Consider the following 22,675-nt stretch of genomic DNA (forward strand, 5'->3'; position numbering starts at 1 on the left):
CCTGGCCCTGTACCTTTCCAGTCATACAGTATCTGTCAGGAAGAAAATGCCCCTGGCCCTGTACCTTTCCAGTCATACAGTATCTGTCGGGTAGACAATGCCCCTGGCCCTGTACCTTTCCAGTCATACAGTATCTGTCGGGTAGACAATGCCCCTGGCCCTGTACCTTTCCAGTCATACAGTATCTGTCGGGAAGACAATGCCCCTGGCCCTGTACCTTTCCAGTCATACAGTATCTGTCGGGAAGACAATGCCCCTGGCCCTGTACCTTTCCAGTCATACAGTATCTGTCGGGTAGACAATGCCCCTGGCCCTGTACCTTTCCAGTCATACAGTATATGTCGGGTAGACAATGCCCCTGGCCCTGTACCTTTCCAGTCATACAGTATCTGTCGGGAAGACAATGCCCCTGGCCCTGTACCTTTCCAGTCATACAGTATCTGTCGGGAAGACAATGCCCCTGGCCCTGTACCTTTCCAGTCATACAGTATCTGTCGGGTAGACAATGCCCCTGGCCCTGTACCTTTCCAGTCATACAGTATCTGTCGGGAAGACAATGCCCCTGGCCCTGTACCTTTCCAGTCATACAGTATCTGTCGGGAAGACAATGCCCCTGGCCCTGTACCGTTCCAGTCATACAGTATCTGTCGGGAAGACAATGCCCCTGGCCCTGTACCTTTCCAGTCATACAGTATCTGTCGGGTAGACAATGCCCCTGGCCCTGTACCTTTCCAGTCATACAGTATCTGTCGGGTAGACAATGCCCCTGGCCCTGTACCTTTCCAGTCATACAGTATCTGTCGGGTAGACAATGCCCCTGGCCCTGTACCTTTCCAGTCATACAGTATCTGTCGGGTAGACAATGCCCCTGGCCCTGTACCTTTCCAGTCATACAGTATCTGTCGGGAAGACAATGCCCCTGGCCCTGTACCTTTCCAGTCATACAGTATCTGTAGGGTAGACAATGCCCCTGGCCCTGTACCTTTCCAGTCATACAGTATTTGTCGGGTAGACAATACCCCTGGCCCTGTACCTTTCCAGTCATACAGTATCTGTCGGGAAGACAATGCCCCTGGCCCTGTACCTTTCCATTCATACAGTATCTGTCGGGTAGACAATGCCCCTGGCCCTGTACCTTTCCAGTCATACAGTATCTGTCGGGTAGACAATGCCCCTGGCCCTGTACCTTTCCAGTCATACAGTATCTGTCGGGTAGACAATGCCCCTGGCCCTGTACCTTTCCAGTCATACAGTATCTGTCGGGTAGACAATGCCCCTGGCCCTGTACCTTTCCAGTCATACAGTATCTGTCGGGTAGACAATGCCCCTGGCCCTGTACCTTTCCAGTCATACAGTGGTGCACTTGGAAAGTATTCAGACCCTTTTGACTTTTTCCACATTTAGTTACGTTTACAACCTTATTCTAAAATTGATGAAAAAAATAAAATAAAATCCTCATCAATTTACACACAATACCCCACCCATAATGACAAAGCGAAAAAGAAAAAAAAACACGTTGTCACGAGTGGCGCTCGGCGGTCGTCATCACCGGCCTATTAGCTGCCACTGATTGTCTTTCCTCCCCCTCCTTGTATGTTTATTGGTAGCACCTGTTTAGGTATGATTAGTTTGTCTTTATTAGACAGCCGGCCCGCCTGGTTGTTGTGCGGGATTATTTCAGTGTAACCTTCGGCTCTGTTGTAGAGGTACGTGTTAGTGCCTGGTCGTGACTTTTCCGTTGTACATTTTCATTCCCTGTGTTTGGGGTCGTTACTATTGTGAGTACCCTGTGGTGCGTTGGTGCAATTAAAGACGCACAGCATTGCACTCTCTGTCTCCTGCGTCTGACTCCACACCCACGACACCCGCAGCATTACACACGTAATCAGACCTTTTGCTATAAGACTCGAAAATGAGCTCAGTTACATCCCGTTTCCATTGATCATCCTTGAGATGTTTCTACAACTTGACTGGAGTTCACCTGTGGTAAATTAAATTGATTGGACATGATTTGGTAAGCCACACACCTGTCTATATAAGGTACCACAGTTGACAGTGCATGTCAGAGCAAAAACCAAGCCATGAGGTCGAAGGAATTGTCCGTAGAGCTCCGAGACAGGATTGTGTCGTGGCATAGATCTGGGGAAGGGTACCAAAACATTTCTACACCAATGAAGGTCCCCAAGAACACAGGGGCCTCCATCATTCTTAAATGGAAGAAGTTTGGAAACACCAAGACTCTTCCTAGAGCTGGCCGCCCAGCCAAACTGACCAATTAGTGGAGAAGGACCTTGGTCAAGGAGGTGACCAAGACCATAATAGTCACTCTGAAAGCATCAGATTTCTTCTGTGGAGATGGGATTACCTTCCAGAAAGACAAACATCTCTGCAGCACTCCATCAATCAGGCCTTTATGGTAGAGTGGCCACATGACAGCACGCTTGGAGTTTGCCAAAAGGCACCTAAAGACTCTCAGACCATGAGAAACAACATTCTCTGGTCTGATGAAACCAAGATTGAACTCTTTGGCTTGAATGCCAAGCCTCAGGTCTGGAGGAAACCTGGGACCATCCCTACGGTGAAGCATGGTGGTGGCAGCATCATACTGTGGGAATGTTTTTCAGCGGCAGGGACTGGGAGACTAGTCCGGACTGAGGGAACAATGAATGGAGCAAAGTACAGAGATCCTTGATGAAAACCTGCTTCAGAGCACCCAGGACCTCAGACGGGGGGCAAAGGTTCACCTTCCATCAGGACAATGACCCTAAGCACACAGCCAAGACAAATTAGGAGTGGTTTCGGGACAAGTCTCTGAATGATCTTGAGTGGCCCAGCCAGAGCCCGGACTTGAACCCAATCAAACATCTCTGAGAGACCTGAAAATAGCTGTGCAGCATCTCTCCCTATCCAACCTAACAGAGGTTGAGAGCATCTGCAGGGAAGAATGGGAGAAACTTCCCAAATACAGGTGTGCCAAGCTTGTAGCGTCATACCCAAGAAGACTTGAGGCTGTAATCGCTGCCAAAAGGTGCTTCAACAAAGTACTGAGTAAAGGGTCTGAATACTTACTATATAAATGTGATATTTCTGTTTTTATTTGATATATAGATTTTAGAAAATGTCTAAAAACCTATTTTTGCCTTTTTCATTGTTGGGTATTGTGTGTAGATTCATGAAGAAATTTAATCGATTTTAGAATTTCGATTTTAGGCTGTAACATAAAAAAGTCTGAATACTTTCTGAATGCACTGTATACAGTACTTTCAGATAGTATATACACAGTACTTTCAGATAGTATATATACAATACCTTCAGATAGTATATATACAGTACCTTCAGATAGTATATATACAGTACTTTCAGATAGTATATATACAGTACTTTCAGATAGTATATATACAGTACCTTCAGATAGTATATATACAGTACCTTCAGATAGTATATATACAGTACCTTCAGATAGTATATATACAGTACTTTCAGATAGTATATATACAATACCTTCAGATAGTATATATACAGTACCTTCAGATAGTATATATATACTACCTTCAGATAGTATGTATAGTACCTTCAGATAGTATATATACAGTACCTTCAGATAGTATGTATAGTACCTTCAGATAGTATATATACAGTACCTTCAGATAGTATGTATAGTACCTTCAGATAGTATATATATACTACCTTCAGATAGTATGTATAGTACCTTCAGATAGTATATATACAGTACCTTCAGATAGTATATATATAGTACCTATATGCACGTGTATACACACACACAGATCTATATAATAGCTCTCGGCCTGTTACCTTCCCAGATGACTGGATACCCTTGATCACTGCCAGACAGACGATGAGCCAGGCGGCGAATAGGGACAGGGTCATTCTCCAGTTGAGGCCTCCGCTGTCCTCGATGGTGCTGGTGATGTTCAGGGTTTGCCGGTACCAGAAGTAGGTGGTGGCAGAAGACTTTTCACACTCCGGCTCGATGACTAGAGGGAGGGGCGGAGGGAGGGAGGTGAGAAGGGAGACGGGGGAAGATAGGAGGGGAGAGAGAGATATGGGAGTGTGCAAAGAGGGGGGAGAAAGTAGGAAATATACAGCTGTGAAGTATACATAGTTAATATCTGCATAGAGGTCGCTGTGGGAGCTAAGAATAGCATGCTAACATAAGGTCAGTGTGGGACCTAAGACTAGCATGCTAACATGGAAGAGCTAATGCGTGCTAATGCTGACGTAAGGTCCCTGACTCTGTCTGGATTGCTATGTGCTTCCTGCCGTCATCGTAGGGCATGCTGGGTACTCAGAGACTGGGCCATACCTCCTGACAGTACGCAGCATCACACCTGCCCTCTTAGGTCAGATTAAGTATAGAGCCATCCCAGCTCTGTTCTGACTGCATCCCACCTCATCCTCTCTCTGCTCAACCTGCAGATTACCAGCTGTTCACTATATATAACAGTAAAACATCGTATTATTTGATGTAATGTATTGTTGACTATACAGTACTGAGCAGGCACAGTGAATGGAAAACTACAGTAGGCCAATGTAGCAAAATGTAACGTAGTGTGGTGTATTCAGCTGTACCCAAGATCTCAGCCACGCTGTACTGCACAGTGGTTGACATTTATGTACCGTGATGTTATATGATGTGATGTCTTATGACGTGCTGTGATGTTATATGATGTGATGTCATATGACGTCCTGTGATGTCATATGACGTACTGTGATGTCATATGATGTGCTGTGATGTTATTTGATGTGCTGTGATGTCATATGACGTGCTGTGATGTCATATGATGTGATGTCATATGACATGCTGTGATGTCATATGACGTGCCGTGATGTCATATGACATGCTGTGATGTCACATCACATGCTGTGATGTCATATGACGTGCTGTGATGTCATATGGCGTACTGTGATGTCATATGACGTGCTGTACTGTGATGTTATATGACGTGATATGATGTCATATAACGTGCTGCGATGTCATATGAAGTAATTACTACCCTGATGATGTTCTGTGTTATACTACATGATGCTGTACTGTGTTATACTACCCTGATGATGTTCTGTGTTATACTACATGATGCTGTACTGTGTTGTACTACCCTGATGATGTTCTGTGTTATACTACATGATGCTGTACTGTGTCTCGCTGTGTTCTCATTTGCTGTACTGTTCTAAACTGTGCTGCTTGTGTGACCTTACTGGCTTGGCTCCCGTTGACCACTCTGATTGGACACTCTGCCCAGGGCAGCGGGTACTGGAAGGACTGGAAGAAGTAGAAGATGCTCCAGCCGATGATCACGTTGTAGTACAGGCCCACGAAACCACACACCTGGAGAGAGACAGAGAGAGAAAGGTCAAATAAATCCTTAGTTCTTCCAAGAAATGTCTGTTATTGCTCAAACTACAATGTTTGTTTTGTGGTGTATTTTTTTATGTGATAGGGCTGTGTTTTTTATGTGATAGGGCTGTGTTTTTTATGTGATAGGGCAGTGTTTTTTATGTGATAGGGCTGTGTTTTTTATGTGATAGTGCTATGTTTTTTATGTGATAGGGCTGTGTTTTTTTATGTGATAGGGCAGTGTTTTTTATGTGATAGGGCTGTGTTTTTTATGTGATAGGGCTGTGTTTTTTTATGTGATAGGGCTGTGTTTTTTTATGTGATAGGGCAGTGTTTTTTATGTGATAGGGCTGTGTTTTGGGAAACCCATTGCATATCAGAGTTTCCATCAACCAAACGGTGGTGTCGTCTAGCTGGTTACACATACATATGGCTTTCCTGGCCGACACGCAAAGACCAACAGAAAGCTACACAGGAAATGCTATCATATGTATCGGCTTTTCTCTGTGATTCACTCTCAGACACTCAGGCAGCCCACAGCTGAAGTTTCTCTGAATAATTAAAGTCCTCTGTGTGTTCTAGGCCTCTATGTATTTATAGCTCCAGAGCAGAGCGGAGCTCCTGGTGTCACATCCAGCCTATCTCAACCCTCACTGTCCCAGGTTACATCCAGCCTATCTCAACCCTCACTGTCCCAGGTTACATCCAGCCTATCTCAACCCTCACTGTCCCAGGTTACATCCAGCCTATCTCAACCCTCACTGTCCCAGGTTACATCCAGCCTATCTCAACCCTCACTGTCCCAGGTTACATCCAGCCTGACTCAACCCTCACTGTCCCAGGTTACATCCAGCCTATCTCAACCCTGACTGTCCCAGGTTACATCCAGCCTATCTCAACCCTCACTGTCCCAGGTTACATCCAGCCTATCTCAACCCTCACTGTCCCAGGTTACATGGGCCTGGCTGACTGTCTATCTGCCTCTGCAGCAGGGCCTGGCTGACTGACTATCTGCCTCTGCAGCAGGGCCTGGCTGACTGTCTATCTGCCTCTGCAGCAGGGCCTGGCTGACTGTCTATCTGCCTCTGCAGCAGAGCCTGGCTGACTGTCTATCTGCCTCTGCAGCAGGGCCTGGCTGACTGTCTATCTGCCTCTGCAGCAGGGCCTGGCTGACTGTCTATCTGCCTCTGCAGCAGGGCTTGGCTGACTGTCTATCTGCCTCTGCAGCAGGGCCTGGCTGACTGTCTATCTGCCTCTGCAGCAGGGCTTGGCTGACTGACTATCTGCCTCTGCAGCAGGGCCTGGCTGACTGTCTATCTGCCTCTGCAGCAGGGCTTGGCTGACTGTCTATCTGCCTCTGCAGCAGGGCCTGGCTGACTGTCTATCTGCCTCTGCAGCAGGGCCTGGCTGACTGACTATCTGCCTCTGCAGCAGAGCCTGGCTGACTGTCTATCTGCCTCTGCAGCAGGGCCTGGCTGACTGTCTATCTGCCTCTGCAGCAGAGCCTGAGTGACTGTCTATCTGCCTCTGCAGCAAGGTCTGCGGGACTGATTTATCTGCAGTGGTTACATTCTAATATCAATAGGAGCATAATGGTGCCATTCTAAGTGGTAGGCTAGTATGAATATGAATAACGCCTCACCATTCCAGGGTCTGACAGACTGACTGCAGTATACATACTGGCATAGCATATTATTTAGAATACATTGCGTGGTATGCTGGTGTAGGTACATAAACATCCAGGTCCATCCAGCTTGCCTCAACCCTCAACCTTCATGCTTGAAACCCTCACACCTCAACACTCACACCTCATTGCCTCAACCCCCACACCTCACTGCCTCAACCCTCACACCTCACTGCCTCAACCCCCAAGCCTCAACTCTCATGCCTGAAACCCTCACACCTCAATCCTCACGCCTCAACTCTCATGCCCGAAACCCTCACGCCTCAACCTTCATGCCTCAACCCTCATGCCTGAAACCCTCACACCTCAACACTCACGCCTCAACCCTCATGCCTGAAACCCTCTCACCTCAACCCTCATGCCTCAACCCTCATGCCTGAAATTCTCACGCCTCAACCCTCACGCCTCACGCCTCAACCATCCAGCCTCAACCCTCACGCTTCAACATTCACGCCTCACAGCCTCAAGTCTCAGGCCCTCACGCCTTAAACCTCACGCCTCAAAACTCAAGCCTAACACCTCAAACCTTATGCCTCACACCTCAATGCCTCGTGCCCTCCAGCCTAAACCCTCAAGCCTAACACCTCAATCCTTACGCCTCAATGCATCGTGCCCTCCAGCCTCAACCCTCAAGCCTAACACCTCAAACCTCAAACCTTACACTTCACACCTCAATGCCTCGTGCCCTCCAGCCTCAACCCTCAAGCCTAACACCTCAAACCTTACGCCTCAATGCCTCATGCCCTCCCGCCTCAATCCTCAAGCCTTATGCCTCACACCTCAATGCCTCGTGCCCTCCCGCCTCAACCCTCAAGCCTAACACCTCAAATCTTACGCCTCACACCTCAATGCCTCGTGCCCTCAACACTCAAGCCTAACACCTCAAACCTTACGCTTCACACCTCAATGCCTCATGCCCTCCCTCCTCAACCCTCACTGCCTCAGCACTGCATAGTACTGTATAGGACCTCCTGCACTGTCTGCAATTTCCAATAGCTATAGTAGAATACTACTTAGAATGCATGTCCAATACAATGCTTCATTCTAAGATGTGTGTCCAATACAATGCTTCATTCTAAGATGTGTGTCCAATACAATGCTTCATTCTAAGATGTGTGTCCAATACAATGCTTCATTCTAAGATGTGTGTCCAATACAATGCTTCATTCTAAGATGTGTGTCCAATACAATGCTTCATTCTAAGATGTGTGTCCAATACAATGCTTCATTTTAAGATGTGTGCCCAATAGAATGCTTCATTCTAAGATGTGTGCCCAATACAATGCTTCATTGGTATGCTAGCTATTAGATACTGACTGACTACAGATGGACTGACTGACTGACTGTGTCACTAACTGACTGACTGACTGGCTGACTGCGTGGCTGACTGACTGACTGACTAACTGACTGACTGACTGACTGACTGACTGACTGACTGGTTGACTGGCTGACTGACTGACTGCGTGACTGACTGACTGTGTCACTAACTGGCTGACTGACTGAATGACTGACTGCGTGACTGACTGACTGACTGACTGTGTCACTAACTGACTGACTGACTGACTGGTTGACTGGCTGACTGTGCCACTGACTGACTGACTCAATAACTGACTGAAAGACTGACTCGCTGATTGATTGACTTAATCCCTGACTGACTGACTGACTGGCTTATTAACTTACTGACTGACTCACTGAGTGACTGACTTACTCACTGGCTGACTGACTGATTGGCTGACTGACTGGCTGACTGATTGACTGGCTGACTGATTGGCTGACTGGCTGACTGAATGGCTGATTGACTCACTGACTGACTCACTGGCTGACTGACTGACTGACTTACTTACTTACTTACTCACTGACTGACACACTGACTCACTGACTGACTTACTCACTGACTGACTGGCGGACTGACTCACTGACTGACTAAATGTTGGCCTATGTTACATTATCCATGCTAGCACCTCACTGGATCAGGGCTGCATGGGCCTGGCTGACTACAGACTGACCGACTGATGGACTCACTGACAGACTGACTGACTACAGACTGACTGTGTCACTGACTGACTGACTCCTGATTGACTGGTTGGTTGACTATCTTGCTGACTGACTCATTGACTGACTCCTTAACTGATTGGCTGACTCACTGACTGACTGACTGGCTGACAGACTGACTCGTTGACTGGCTCACTGACTGACTCACCGACTGACTGACTGGCTGGCTGTAGCAGATGTGAGTGTGGTGAGTGCCCTGAGATCTAAAGTCTGACTGACTGGCTGGCTGACTCACAGACTGACTGACTCACTGGCTGACAGACTCACTAGCTGACTGACTCACTGGCTGACTGACTCACTGACTGTTTGGCTGACTGACTGGCTGACTGACTCACAGACACAAGACTCACCGACTTACTGACTGACTTACTGAATGACTCACTGAGTGACTGACTCACTCATTGAGTCACTCACTGACTGACTGGCTGGCTGTAGCAGATGAGAGTGTGGTGAGTGCCCTGAGATCTAAAGTCTGACTGACTGACTAACTGACTCACTGGCTGATTGACTCACTAGCTGACTGATTCGCTGACTCACTGACTGTTTGGCTGACTCACTGACTGACTGGCTGACTGACTCACTGATATCCTGGCTGACTGACTGACTGACTGGCTGACTGATTGGCATACTCACTGACTGACTCACTGAATGGCTGATTCACTGACTGACTGACTGTTTGGCTGACTCACTGACTGAATGGCTGACTACAGACTGACTGGCTGACTGACTCACTGACTTTCTGGCTGACTGACTCACTGGCTGACTGACTCACTAGCTGACTGACTCACTGGCTGACTCACTGACTGTTTGGCTGACTGACTCACTGACTGACTGGCTGGCTGGCTGACTCACTGACTGTTTGGCTGACTGACTCGCTGACTGACTCACTGACTGTTTGGCTGACTGACTCACTGACTGACTGGCTGGCTGGCTGACTCACTGACTGTTTGGCTGACTGACTCGCTGACTGACTGGCTGGCTGGCTGACTCACTGACTGTTTGGCTGACTGACTCACTGGCTGACTCACTGACTGTTTGGCTGACTGACTCACTGACTGACTGACTGGCTGGCTGACTCACTGACTGTTTGGCTGACTGACTCGCTGACTGACTGGCTGGCTTGCTGACTGTGGACATAGCAGATGTGATTGTGGTGAGTGACCTGAGCTCTAAAGTCAACTGTATTTGACAGACAGGCTAGCCTCTTGGTCCTTCAGTTAGCCACATAGCAACATAGACATCCAGAGCACACATCTTCTCCTGGACAGAAGCCTCTGCCTGAGAGTACTGAGGATGGAGGAGTGTGACATTTGACAGATGTAAGCGACTGGTATTGCTGACGTCTGTATGTCAGTCTACTTTGAACTCTCTAGAGACACTAATGTGGGTAGGCCTTCTGAGGGACGCAAAATGTTTCATCAGACCACACGTCTGTCAGGTAAACTGAGACAATGACATCAAAACTGCTGTTTCGTGTCCTGGTGAATGGTATATGTTTGAGACAGACTTGGCTGCTCATTGGAGAACAATAAACTATTCTATTCTTGCGTTGCCAGAAGGCATATTTGGCATTTTGTACTTATTAGGATCCCCCATTAGCCGTACTCTTCTTGGGGTCCACATGAAAGATGACATAAGACATAGTACAGAACACTATTAGTCAAGGACTGAAATACATACATTTAATACACACATGATCTAGGTCTAATACATAATACAGGGCAAATTATAATAAATGTATGTAGAATACTACTTAGAATGCATGTCCAATACAATGCTTCATTCTAAGATGTGTGTCCAATACAATGCTTCATTCTAAGATGTGTGTCCAATACAATGCTTCATTCTAAGATGTGTGTCCAATACAATGCTTCATTCTAAGATGTGTGTCCAATACAATGCTTCATTCTAAGATGTGTGTCCAATACAATGCTTCATTCTAAGATGTGTGTCCAATACAATGCTTCATTCTAAGATGTGTGTCCAATACAATGCTTCATTCTAAGATGTGTGTCCAATACAATAGCTATAGTAGAATACTACTTAGAATGCATGTCCAATACAATGCTTCATTCTAAGATGTGTGTCCAATACAATGCTTCATTCTAAGATGTGTGTCCAATACAATGCTTCATTCTAAGATGTGTGTCCAATACAATGCTTCATTCTAAGATGTGTGTCCAATACAATGCTTCATTCTAAGATGTGTGTCCAATACAATGCTTCATTCTAAGATGTGTGTCCAATACAATGCTTCATTCTAAGATGTGTGTCCAATACAATGCTTCATTCTAAGATGTGTGTCCAATACAATGCTTCATTCTAAGATGTGTGTCCAATACAATGCTTCATTCTAAGATGTGTGTCCAATACAATGCTTCATTCTAAGATGTGTGTCCAATACAATGCTTCATTCTAAGATGTGTGCCCAATAGAATGCTTCATTCTAAGATGTGTGCCCAATACAATGCTTCATTGGTATGCTAGCTATTAGATACTGACTGACTACAGATGGACTGACTGACTGACTGTGTCACTAACTGACTAATACTACTTAGAATGCATGTCCAATACAATGCTTCATTCTAAGATGTGTGTCCAATACAATGCTTCATTCTAAGATGTGTGTCCAATACAATGCTTCATTCTAAGATGTGTGTCCAATACAATGCTTCATTCTAAGATGTGTGTCCAATACAATGCTTCATTCTAAGATGTGTGTCCAATACAATGCTTCATTCTAAGATGTGTGTCCAATACAATGCTTCATTTTAAGATGTGTGCCCAATAGAATGCTTCATTCTAAGATGTGTGCCCAATACAATGCTTCATTGGTATGCTAGCTATTAGATACTGACTGACTACAGATGGACTGACTGACTGACTGTGTCACTAACTGACTGACTGACTGGCTGACTGCGTGGCTGACTGACTGACTGACTAACTGACTGACTGACTGACTGACTGACTGGTTGACTGGCTGACTGACTGACTGCGTGACTGACTGACTGTGTCACTAACTGGCTGACTGACTGAATGACTGACTGCGTGACTGACTGACTGACTGACTGTGTCACTAACTGACTGACTGACTGACTGGTTGACTGGCTGACTGTGCCACTGACTGACTGACTCAATAACTGACTGAAAGACTGACTCGCTGATTGATTGACTTAATCCCTGACTGACTGACTGACTGGCTTATTAACTTACTGACTGACTCACTGAGTGACTGACTTACTCACTGGCTGACTGACTGATTGGCTGACTGACTGGCTGACTGATTGACTGGCTGACTGATTGGCTGACTGGCTGACTGAATGGCTGATTGACTCACTGACTGACTCACTGGCTGACTGACTGACTGACTTACTTACTTACTTACTCACTGACTGACACACTGACTCACTGACTGACTTACTCACTGACTGACTGGCGGACTGACTCACTGACTGACTAAATGTTGGCCTATGTTACATTATCCATGCTAGCACCTCACTGGATCAGGGCTGCATGGGCCTGGCTGACTACAGACTGACCGACTGATGGACTCACTGACAGACTGACTGACTACAGACTGACTGTGTCACTGACTGACTGACTCCTGATTGACTGGTTGGTTGACTATCTTGCTGACTGACTCATTGACTGACTCCTTAACTGATTGGCTGACTCACTGACTGACTGACTGGCTGACAGACTGACTCGTTGACTGGCTCACTGACTGACTCACCGACTGACTGACTGGCTGGCTGTAGCAGATGTGAGTGTGGTGAGTGCCCTGAGATCTAAAGTCTGACTGACTGGCTGGCTGACTCACAGACTGACTGACTCACTGGCTGACAGACTCACTAGCTGACTGACTCACTGGCTGACTGACTCACTGACTGTTTGGCTGACTGACTGGCTGACTGACTCACAGACACAAGACTCACCGACTTACTGACTGACTTACTGAATGACTCACTGAGTGACTGACTCACTCATTGAGTCACTCACTGACTGACTGGCTGGCTGTAGCAGATGAGAGTGTGGTGAGTGCCCTGAGATCTAAAGTCTGACTGACTGACTAACTGACTCACTGGCTGATTGACTCACTAGCTGACTGATTCGCTGACTCACTGACTGTTTGGCTGACTCACTGACTGACTGGCTGACTGACTCACTGATATCCTGGCTGACTGACTGACTGACTGGCTGACTGATTGGCATACTCACTGACTGACTCACTGAATGGCTGATTCACTGACTGACTGACTGTTTGGCTGACTCACTGACTGAATGGCTGACTACAGACTGACTGGCTGACTGACTCACTGACTTTCTGGCTGACTGACTCACTGGCTGACTGACTCACTAGCTGACTGACTCACTGGCTGACTCACTGACTGTTTGGCTGACTGACTCACTGACTGACTGGCTGGCTGGCTGACTCACTGACTGTTTGGCTGACTGACTCGCTGACTGACTCACTGACTGTTTGGCTGACTGACTCACTGACTGACTGGCTGGCTGACTGACTCACTGACTGTTTGGCTGACTGACTCGCTGACTGACTGGCTGGCTGGCTGACTCACTGACTGTTTGGCTGACTGACTCACTGGCTGACTCACTGACTGTTTGGCTGACTGACTCACTGACTGACTGACTGGCTGGCTGACTCACTGACTGTTTGGCTGACTGACTCGCTGACTGACTGGCTGGCTTGCTGACTGTGGACATAGCAGATGTGATTGTGGTGAGTGACCTGAGCTCTAAAGTCAACTGTATTTGACAGACAGGCTAGCCTCTTGGTCCTTCAGTTAGCCACATAGCAACATAGACATCCAGAGCACACATCTTCTCCTGGACAGAAGCCTCTGCCTGAGAGTACTGAGGATGGAGGAGTGTGACATTTGACAGATGAAAGCGACTGGTATTGCTGACGTCTGTATGTCAGTCTACTTTGAACTCTCTAGAGACACTAATGTGGGTAGGCCTTCTGAGGGACGCAAAATGTTTCATCAGACCACACGTCTGTCAGGTAAACTGAGACAATGACATCAAAACTGCTGTTTCGTGTCCTGGTGAATGGTATATGTTTGAGACAGACTTGGCTGCTCATTGGAGAACAATAAACTATTCTATTCTTGCGTTGCCAGAAGGCATATTTGGCATTTTGTACTTATTAGGATCCCCCATTAGCCGTACTCTTCTTGGGGTCCACATGAAAGATGACATAAGACATAGTACAGAACACTATTAGTCAAGGACTGAAATACATACATTTAATACACACATGATCTAGGTCTAATACATAATACAGGGCAAATTATAATAAAAATATTTATAAAATGGTTACATGTCTTGTACCGATGAGTGTCTGAACTGTGTCCCAACCTTTGTGGGTACCAGGTGGTTTGTCCTCATTCATAGACAGCTACAATTGTTTCACCTCTTCCACACCCACTTTGTAGAACTCAAAACTACAGTGCTGAAGGCTTAGCATTTGTTGTTTGCATTTCAGGCCTAAGTTTGCTAATCTTGTCAACAAAAAAGTTATTCAAGTGGTTGGCAATACCAAAGGGTTTTGTTAGGAACAAGCCATCTGCCTCAATGAAGGATGGAGCCGAGTTTGCTTTTTTGCCAAGAGTGTGCAAAGCTGTCATCAAGGCAAAGGGTGACTACTTTGAAGAATCTAAAATCTAAAATATATTTGATTTGTTTAACACTTTTTTGGTTACTACATGATTCCATATGTGTTATTTCATAGTTTTGATGTCTTCACTATGATTCTTGTCACGCCCTGATCTGTTTCACCTGTCCTTGTGATTGTCTCCACCCTCTCTAGGTGTCGCTGATTTCCCCCAGTGTATTTGCCGTTCAAATGGTCTCCAGATGTCGACAAAGCCTTTGTGGACCTGAAGCATCTGTTCACAACAGCACCCATCCTCATCCATCTGGACCCCTCGCGTCAATTTGTGGTGGAAGTGGATGCTTCGGTTGTTGGAGTGGGGGCCATCCTGTCCCAGCGATCTGCCCAGGACCAGAAGCTGCATCCCTGTGCCTTCCTGTCCCAGCGATCTGCCCAGGACCAGAAGCTGCATCCCTGTGCCTTCCTGTCCCAGCGATCTGCCCAGGACCAGAAGCTGAATCCCTGTGCCTTCCTGTCCCAGCGATCTGCCCAGGACCAGAAGCTGCATCCCTGTGCCTTCCTGTCCCAGCAATCTGCCCAGGACCAGAAGCTGCATCCCTGTGCCTTCCTGTCCCAGCGATCTGCCCAGGACCAGAAGCTTCATCCCTGTGCCTTCCTGTCCCATTGTCTCAATCCTGCTGAGAGGAACTACGATGTTGGCAACCGAGAACTCCTGTGGCGGTGAAGATGGCATTGGAATAGTAGAGGCACTGGCCGGAAGGAGCAGAACAGCCATTCCTGGTCTGGACCGACCATAAAAACCTGGAATATCTCCGTACAGCCAAGCGCCTCAACTCCAGGCAGACACGGTGGGCCCACTTGTTTACCAGATTCAACTTCAGCATTTCCTACTGCCCAGGGTCAAAGAATGTGAAGCCTGACGCTCTCTCCGCCTATACAGTTCCTTTGCCACACCCTCGACCTCTGAAACCATTCTCCCTACCTCATGCCTTGCTGCCACTGTGGATTGGGGTATTGAGAACCTGATCCGCGAGGCACAACGATCCCAGCCTGAACCTGAAGGGAGCCTGGCTAACCGGATTTTTGTCCCTAATCCAGTCCAGTCCCGGTTCCTGGAATGGGCTTATTCCTCCAGGCTGACCTGTCATCCAGGGTCCCGTCGTACACCAGCCTTCCTTCGACAACGCTTCTGGTGGCCAACAATGGTTCCTGATGTCTCAGCCTTCGTCGCCGCATGCCCAGTGTGTGCTCAAAACAAGACTCCACGGCAAGCTCCTTCTGTCCTCCTGCAGCCACTACTGGTCCCTCATCGTCCCTGGTCTCATATATCTCTGGACTTTGTCACTGGGCTTCCTCCGTCTGATGGCAACACTGTGATTCTGACGGTAGTCGACAGGTTTTCCAAGGCCGCCCATTTCACCCCTCTCCCCAAACTACCCCAAACTACCTTCTGCCAAGGAGACGGCTCAGCTTATGACGCAGCATGTCTTCCGGATCCACGGACTCCCGGTAAACATGGTCTCTGATCGGGGTCCTCAGTTCTCGTCTCAGTTCTGGAAGGCATTCTGCACCCTTATTGGGCCGTCGGCCAGCCTGTCATCCGGATTCCATCCCCAAACCAACAGTCAGTCGGAGCGAGCCAACCAAGACCTGGAAACCACACTGAGATGCCTAGTCTCAACCAATCCCACTACCTGGAGTCAACAACTGGTCTGGGTGGAGTATACCAGGAACACCCTTCCCTGTTCTGCCATGGGACTCTCCCCTTTCGAGTGCTCCATGGGGTATCAGCCTCCAGTCTTCCCGGAACAAGAGCAGGAGGTCAGCGTACCCTCGGCCCAGATGTTTGTCCACCTCTGTCGATGTCCATCTCTGTCGGCTATTCTCACGACCAACTCCAGGTATCGTCGACAAGCGGACTGTTGCCGGACCCCAGCTCCCCTCGGCTGCATTGGGCAGAGAACATGGCTTTATATGGCTTTCCACTCGGGACCTGGCCGGGGAGTGTCTCCCCGGATCATTGGCCCTTTTCCCATCTCCAGAGTCCTGAGTTCCACTGCTGTCCGTCTTGTGTTACCCCGTACCCTCCGTATCCATCCTACTTTCTATGTGTCCAGAATTAAGCATGTGTCTCACTGACCTTTGTCTGTTTTACCAGGCCCATTCCGCCCCCCGGGTAATCGATGGCCAGCCAGTGTATACGGTGAGACGACTCCTGAAGGTTCGACCACGGGGCAGGGGTTTCCAGTATCTGGTTGACTGGGAGGGTCATTGCCTGGAGCAGAGGTGCTGGGTTCCTACTAAAGACATCTTGGACCTGGCCCTCATCGCCAATTCCACCGCCGGCACCCCGGTCAGCCAGGTATGCACCCAGGTAGGACGGCAGGTGGGGTACGCCCTGATCTGTTTCACCTGTCCTCTTTATTGTCTCCACCCCCTCCAGGTGTCGCTGATTTTCCCCAGTGTATTTATCCCTGTGTTTCCTGTCTCTCTGTGCCAGTTTGTCTTGTATGTTTCCAAGTCAACCAGTGGTTTTCCCGTTCTCCTGCTTTTTGCTTTTCTCCTTTTTCTAATCCTCCTGGTTTTGACCCTTGCCTGTTTCTGGACCTTGTACCCACCTGCCTGACCATTCTGCCTGCCTTGACCACGAGCCTGCCACTCTGTATCTCTTGGACTCTGATCTGGTTTTGACCTTTTTGCCTGTCCACAACCATTCTCTTGCCTACTCCTTTTGGATTAATTAACATTGTAAGACTCCAACCATCTGCCTCCTGTGTCTACATCTGGGTCTCACCGTGTGTCATGATAATTCTACAATGTAGAAAATAGTAAAAATAAAGAAACCCTTGAATGAGTAGGTGTGTACTGTACATTAGTAGGCTTTATTATTATATTATTCCCTCGGAAATCGTTTGGGAAAAATATATTTTATATTTTATTCAGCTATGTTCAATTTTATTCTTCTTACTATAAAATGATACTACAGGAATGAAAACCAATCTTGTCTGCTAAATGAACTAAAGTAGCCCACAGCCTATGGCATAGCCATAGATCAGGGCCCGACATAAGGTCGTCTCAGAATATGCTATTCTGTTCTTCTGAAATAGGTACAATTTTCTTCATATCATAACATTTGTTTAAACCTGCTTAAATAAAGAATGTATTTATTGTGTGATGGTGTAGGCTACATTCAAATGGATGTATTAGACTTTTAAAAATGTAGATGTGCTAAAGGTCCGCACCAGTGGCTCAAAGCCTAGAGATGCTAAACGTGTTTATTGTAATTAACGGTCATGTACCACGAGACCAGCAGTTATTTGCACGACATTCAGCCGGCTGACAAAATGTCATGACCGCCACAGTCCTTTAGTGTGTGTGTGCAAGCCTCTCACCATTAGACTGGAGACCCCGATGCCTCCTAGCTGAGGGTAAACGTAGTTCCACACCCCAATGCTGCCTCTCCTAATCCTCTGTCCCACCGCCAGTTCCAGGAAGAACAGAGGGATCCCGATGAGGATGAGGAGGATGAAGTACGGGACCAGGTACGCACCTGAGAGAGGAAGGGGGTGGAGGGAGGGGTTGGGGGAGGGGAAGAGTGAATGGGAAGGAGAAGTGGAAGAAAGAGGAATGAGAAGGAGAGGGAGAATGAAGAGGAAGAAGGTTAGGTACAAGTCAGTAAAGGTCAAATTGAAACAGCCTTCTGGATGGAAGGAAAAGGCTAGAACACTATATTTCACATTGAAAGAAATGTCTCAAGCAAAAAAGACAGACTGGTTTGTCATGGTCATGTTTTCTATTATCCTACCTCTGCAGCCTCACCACTTCCTGTCTCTCTCAGTCTTCTGCAGCCTCACCACTTCCTGTCTCTCTCTGTCTTCTGCAGCCTCACCACTTCCTGTCTCTCTCTGCCTTCTGCAGCCTCACCACTTCCTGTCTCTCTCTGCCTTCTGCAGCCTCACCACTTCCTGTCTCTCTCTGCCTTCTGCAGCCTCACCACTTCCTGTCTCTCTCTGCCTTCTGCAGCCTCACCACTTCCTGTCTCCCTCTGTCTTGCACTAAACTGTACCTCTCTACTCTCCCTCTTTTAGCTCCACTGAGCACACAGAGCATCGTCATACACTCACAAACAACACATTTGCACCCTAATGAATACCCTAATCAACACAACCTTGGCTGCCAGCCAACTCTCACTTGCTGCTGCTATTCCAGGAGACCAGAAAACAAATCCCAGTAATAACACACCTGGGACTAGGAGGCCTGGACTGGTTGTGCGGATCCAAACACAGCAGAGTCGAAAGCCCAGGTTTATAATGCTCTTTACTCTTTGGAACACAATTATTTTGATGGAGGGCTTATAATATAGTGGTGCTTTTTGCTGCTGTAATTGAGCACTGTAATACTGTAGCCTTTGTTCAATGTCATCTCTACTGGCCTTTCATCAAAAGGCAATAGAATAGAGAGAACATGAAGAAGGGGGGAAAGGAGGAAGAGAGAGAGAGAGAGGAGAGGAGAGGAGACGAGACGAGACGAGACAAGACAAGACGAGAGGAGAGGAGAGGAGAGGAGAGGAGAGGAGAGGAGAGGAGAGGAGAGGAGGAGACGTAGGGAGACACAAATGGGTTGTCAAGGAGCATCAGAATCAATCATCACTAGGACAAGCCTGGACTTGAGGTTACAGGCTACCACGGTGTCAGGTTTCACTGGGACACAACAGTTTAGAAATGGCACCTGATGGCACATGACTTTCAAGAGTAAGTTGAGACTGACTGAGTTCCTCAAAAAAATTATATATATATATATATATATATATATATATATATATATATATATATATATATATAGAACACCTACTCATTAAGTGTTTTTCTTTATTTTTACTATTTTCTACATTGAAATAATATGGAATCATGTAGTAACAAAAGACTGTTAAACAAATCAAAATGTATATTATATATAGTAGCCACCCTTTTCCTTGATGACAGCTTTGCACACTCTTGGCATTGTCTCAACCAGCTTAATGATTTAGTCACCTGGAATGCATTTCAAATATCAGGAATTTCATTCTTTCTTAATGCATTTGAAGCTGCATTGAGTGTTGTGATAAGGTTAGAGTGGTATACAGAATATAGCCTTATTTGGTAAAAGACCAGGTCCATATTCTGGCAAGAACAGCTCAAATAAGATAAGAGAAACGACAGTCCATCATTACTTTAAGACATGAAGGTCAGTCAATCCTGAACATTTCAAGAACTTTCAAAGTTTCTTCAAGTGCAGTCGCCAAAAACCATCAAGCGCTGTGATGAAACTGGCTCTCATGAGGACCGCCACAGGAAAGGAAGACCCAGAGTTACCTCTGCGGCAGAGGATAAGTTCATTAGAGTTAACTGCACCTCACATTGCAGCCCAAATAAATGCTTCACAAATAAAAGACACATCTCAACAACTGTTAAGAGGAGACTGTGTGAATCAGGCCTTCATAGCCGAACTGCTGCAAAGAAACCACTACTAAAGGACACCAATAAGGAGAACAGACTTGTTTTGGGCAAGAAACACAAAAAATTGACATTAGACCGGTGAAAATCTGTCCTTTTGTCTGATGTGTCCAAATTTGATTTTTTTTGTTCCAACCGCTGTGACTTTGTGAGACGCAGAGTAGGTGAACGGATGATCTATGCATGTATGGTTCCCACCATTGAAGCATGGAGGAGGAGGTGTGATGGTGTGGGGGTGCTTTGCTGGTGACACTGTCTTGATTTACTTCAAGGCACACTTAACCAGCATGGCTACCACAGCATTTTACAGCAATACGCCATCCCATCTGGTTTGTGCTTAGTGGGACTATCATTTGTTTTTCAACAGGACAATGACCTAACACACCTCCAGGCTGTGTAAGGGCTATTTGACCAAGAAGAAGAGTGATAGAGTGCTGCATCAGATGACCTGGCCTCCACAATCACCCGACCTCAACACAATTGAGATGCTTTGGGGTGAGTTGGACCGCAGAGTGAAGGAAAAGCAGACAACAAGTGCTCAGCATATGTGGAAACTCATTCAAGACTGTTGGAAAAGCATTCCAGGTGAAGCTGGTTGAGAGAAAGCCAAGAGTGTGCAAATATGTAATCAAGGTAAAGGGTGGCTACTTTGAAGGACCTCAAAGATAAAATAAATGTACTTTTTTTTAAAAATTACTACATGATTCCATATGTGTTATTTCATAGTTTTGATGTCTTCACTATTGGTCTACAATGTAGAAAATAGTAAACATACAGAAAAACTCTTGAATGAGTAGGTGTGTCCAAACCTTTGACTGCTACTGTATGTATATACTGTATGTAACCGTAATATATATATATATATATACTTATTCAATGATTTTAAGACGGAGGGGGGACCCGCACCCACCTTCCATCCCCTCGCGTTTTGGGAAACACTGTACTAGGGGATACTAGGGTATTATAGTACTAGTATAGCCAAGGGGAGTATATCTTTGAAGTCAAATGTATTATAGTACTTCACCATGTTTATCCTTGTTGCAACAAGTGAACACAATGCTCAGGGTCACCTATTGGATGTTACCTGACTCAGCCTGTTACTACACCATAGAAAACGTGAATAGTGACAGCTACAACTGCCTGCTATTTCACACCTGTCCAGTCTGCCAGAACAATGACCCGCCTTGTCGAGAGATGTGATGCTCTTACCCCCCACCATTTCTCCACCAGCCTGGGGTGACTGGTGACATCAAAACCAACTGCACTTTCTCAAGCCTTGTAAAGCTGTAAAGGATGAGCGTGTTCTGATACATACATAGTAAACTTCATGATCGTCATTATCATCATCATTATTATAACACAGTAACTGCTTCACAGAGTTCCAAAAAACCCTCACTAGTAATTACAGTATGCAGATTGACTACAGTGCCCAGAATCTCCGGTGACTACAATACCCAGCTCCTCCATTCTTCCGGCCTAGGTAGAGGAACCTCAATACGATAGCGAGGCCTATAGGGAAGCCCACCCCCACCAAAAAAACAGTATCCATAATCCCCACTAGTGACAACAGTATCCATATTCCCCCACTCCAAGAGTGACTACAATACCCAGAACCCACCTCCTCTGTTCTTGTGACACAGGTAGGGGAACCTCCAAATATTTCCCAGCCCCACAGATAATCCTGACAAAGACTAAGATACCCATATCCCCCCTGTGACTACACTATCCAGAATCCCCACCAGTAACTAAGTACAATACCCAGATTCCCCAGCATTACCCACCTCCTCCGTTCTTCTGACACAGGTAGGGGAACCTCCAGACATTGCCCAAACCCACAGAGAATCCGACCTGGGCCAGGATGTACTGCAGCTTGCTGTTCCAGGCCGGCCTCCCCTCCTCGTCCCCTGGAGAAGGCAGCAGGCCCTTGCCCATGGCCGGCTGGGCCCCGGGGCTGAGACCCATACTCATCCGGCTGCTCTTATAGTCCAGGGGCTCGGCCAGGGTCAGGAGGTCCGCCACTGACTCAGTGACTGGATCACTGTGAGGGAGTCCCAGGGTCACCTTGCTGTTTTTAGGCATGGTGGCGGTGGATGGTGAGGGTGGTCTAGGGTCAGGGGTACGATGTCAGAAGGGGTCAGAGATGGTCAAAAGGTAGATTCCACAGATAGATGTTTTTTTTGTCTTGAACCTGGAAAGAGACAAGTTACGAGCTGGTTAGATAAATCTTTCTATGTCCTAAACAATCAGACTTGGAAATATGCCTCTGTATATGCCTTGAAACACAGATAATTTACAGCGACAAAAGCTCAATGTCTATATCTTATGCAACTAGACAAATACAGACACCCTATCCACAGCAGTCTCCTCTCCCCTCCTGTATGGGCTCTTTAAAACCACAGTATTTTTGATCAAAGAGTCTAACATTTCAGCATGATTCAGCTGTATTTATGTCAGTC

General features: G+C 46.8%; 1 protein-coding gene across 1 annotated transcript in view; it reads right to left on the reverse strand.

Annotated features, from left to right (window-relative positions):
• The window catches only part of slc6a17 (solute carrier family 6 member 17), a 44,813-nt gene extending 22,413 nt beyond the window's left edge, over positions 1-22,400 (reverse strand). The window contains exons 1-4 of the mRNA XM_029646535.2: positions 22,001-22,400; positions 18,120-18,277; positions 5,218-5,347; positions 3,814-3,995 (exon numbers count right to left, since the gene is read on the reverse strand). Of these exons, the coding sequence (XP_029502395.1) occupies positions 3,814-3,995; positions 5,218-5,347; positions 18,120-18,277; positions 22,001-22,298 (768 nt within the window). The 5' untranslated portion in view covers positions 22,299-22,400. The remainder of the gene's footprint in view (positions 1-3,813; positions 3,996-5,217; positions 5,348-18,119; positions 18,278-22,000) is intronic.
• Between the last annotated feature and the right edge of the window lie 275 nt (positions 22,401-22,675).

The sequence above is a fragment of the Oncorhynchus nerka genome, linkage group LG20 (genome assembly GCF_034236695.1).
Source record: "Oncorhynchus nerka isolate Pitt River linkage group LG20, Oner_Uvic_2.0, whole genome shotgun sequence".
In the NCBI taxonomy this organism is placed as follows: domain Eukaryota; kingdom Metazoa; phylum Chordata; class Actinopteri; order Salmoniformes; family Salmonidae; genus Oncorhynchus; species Oncorhynchus nerka.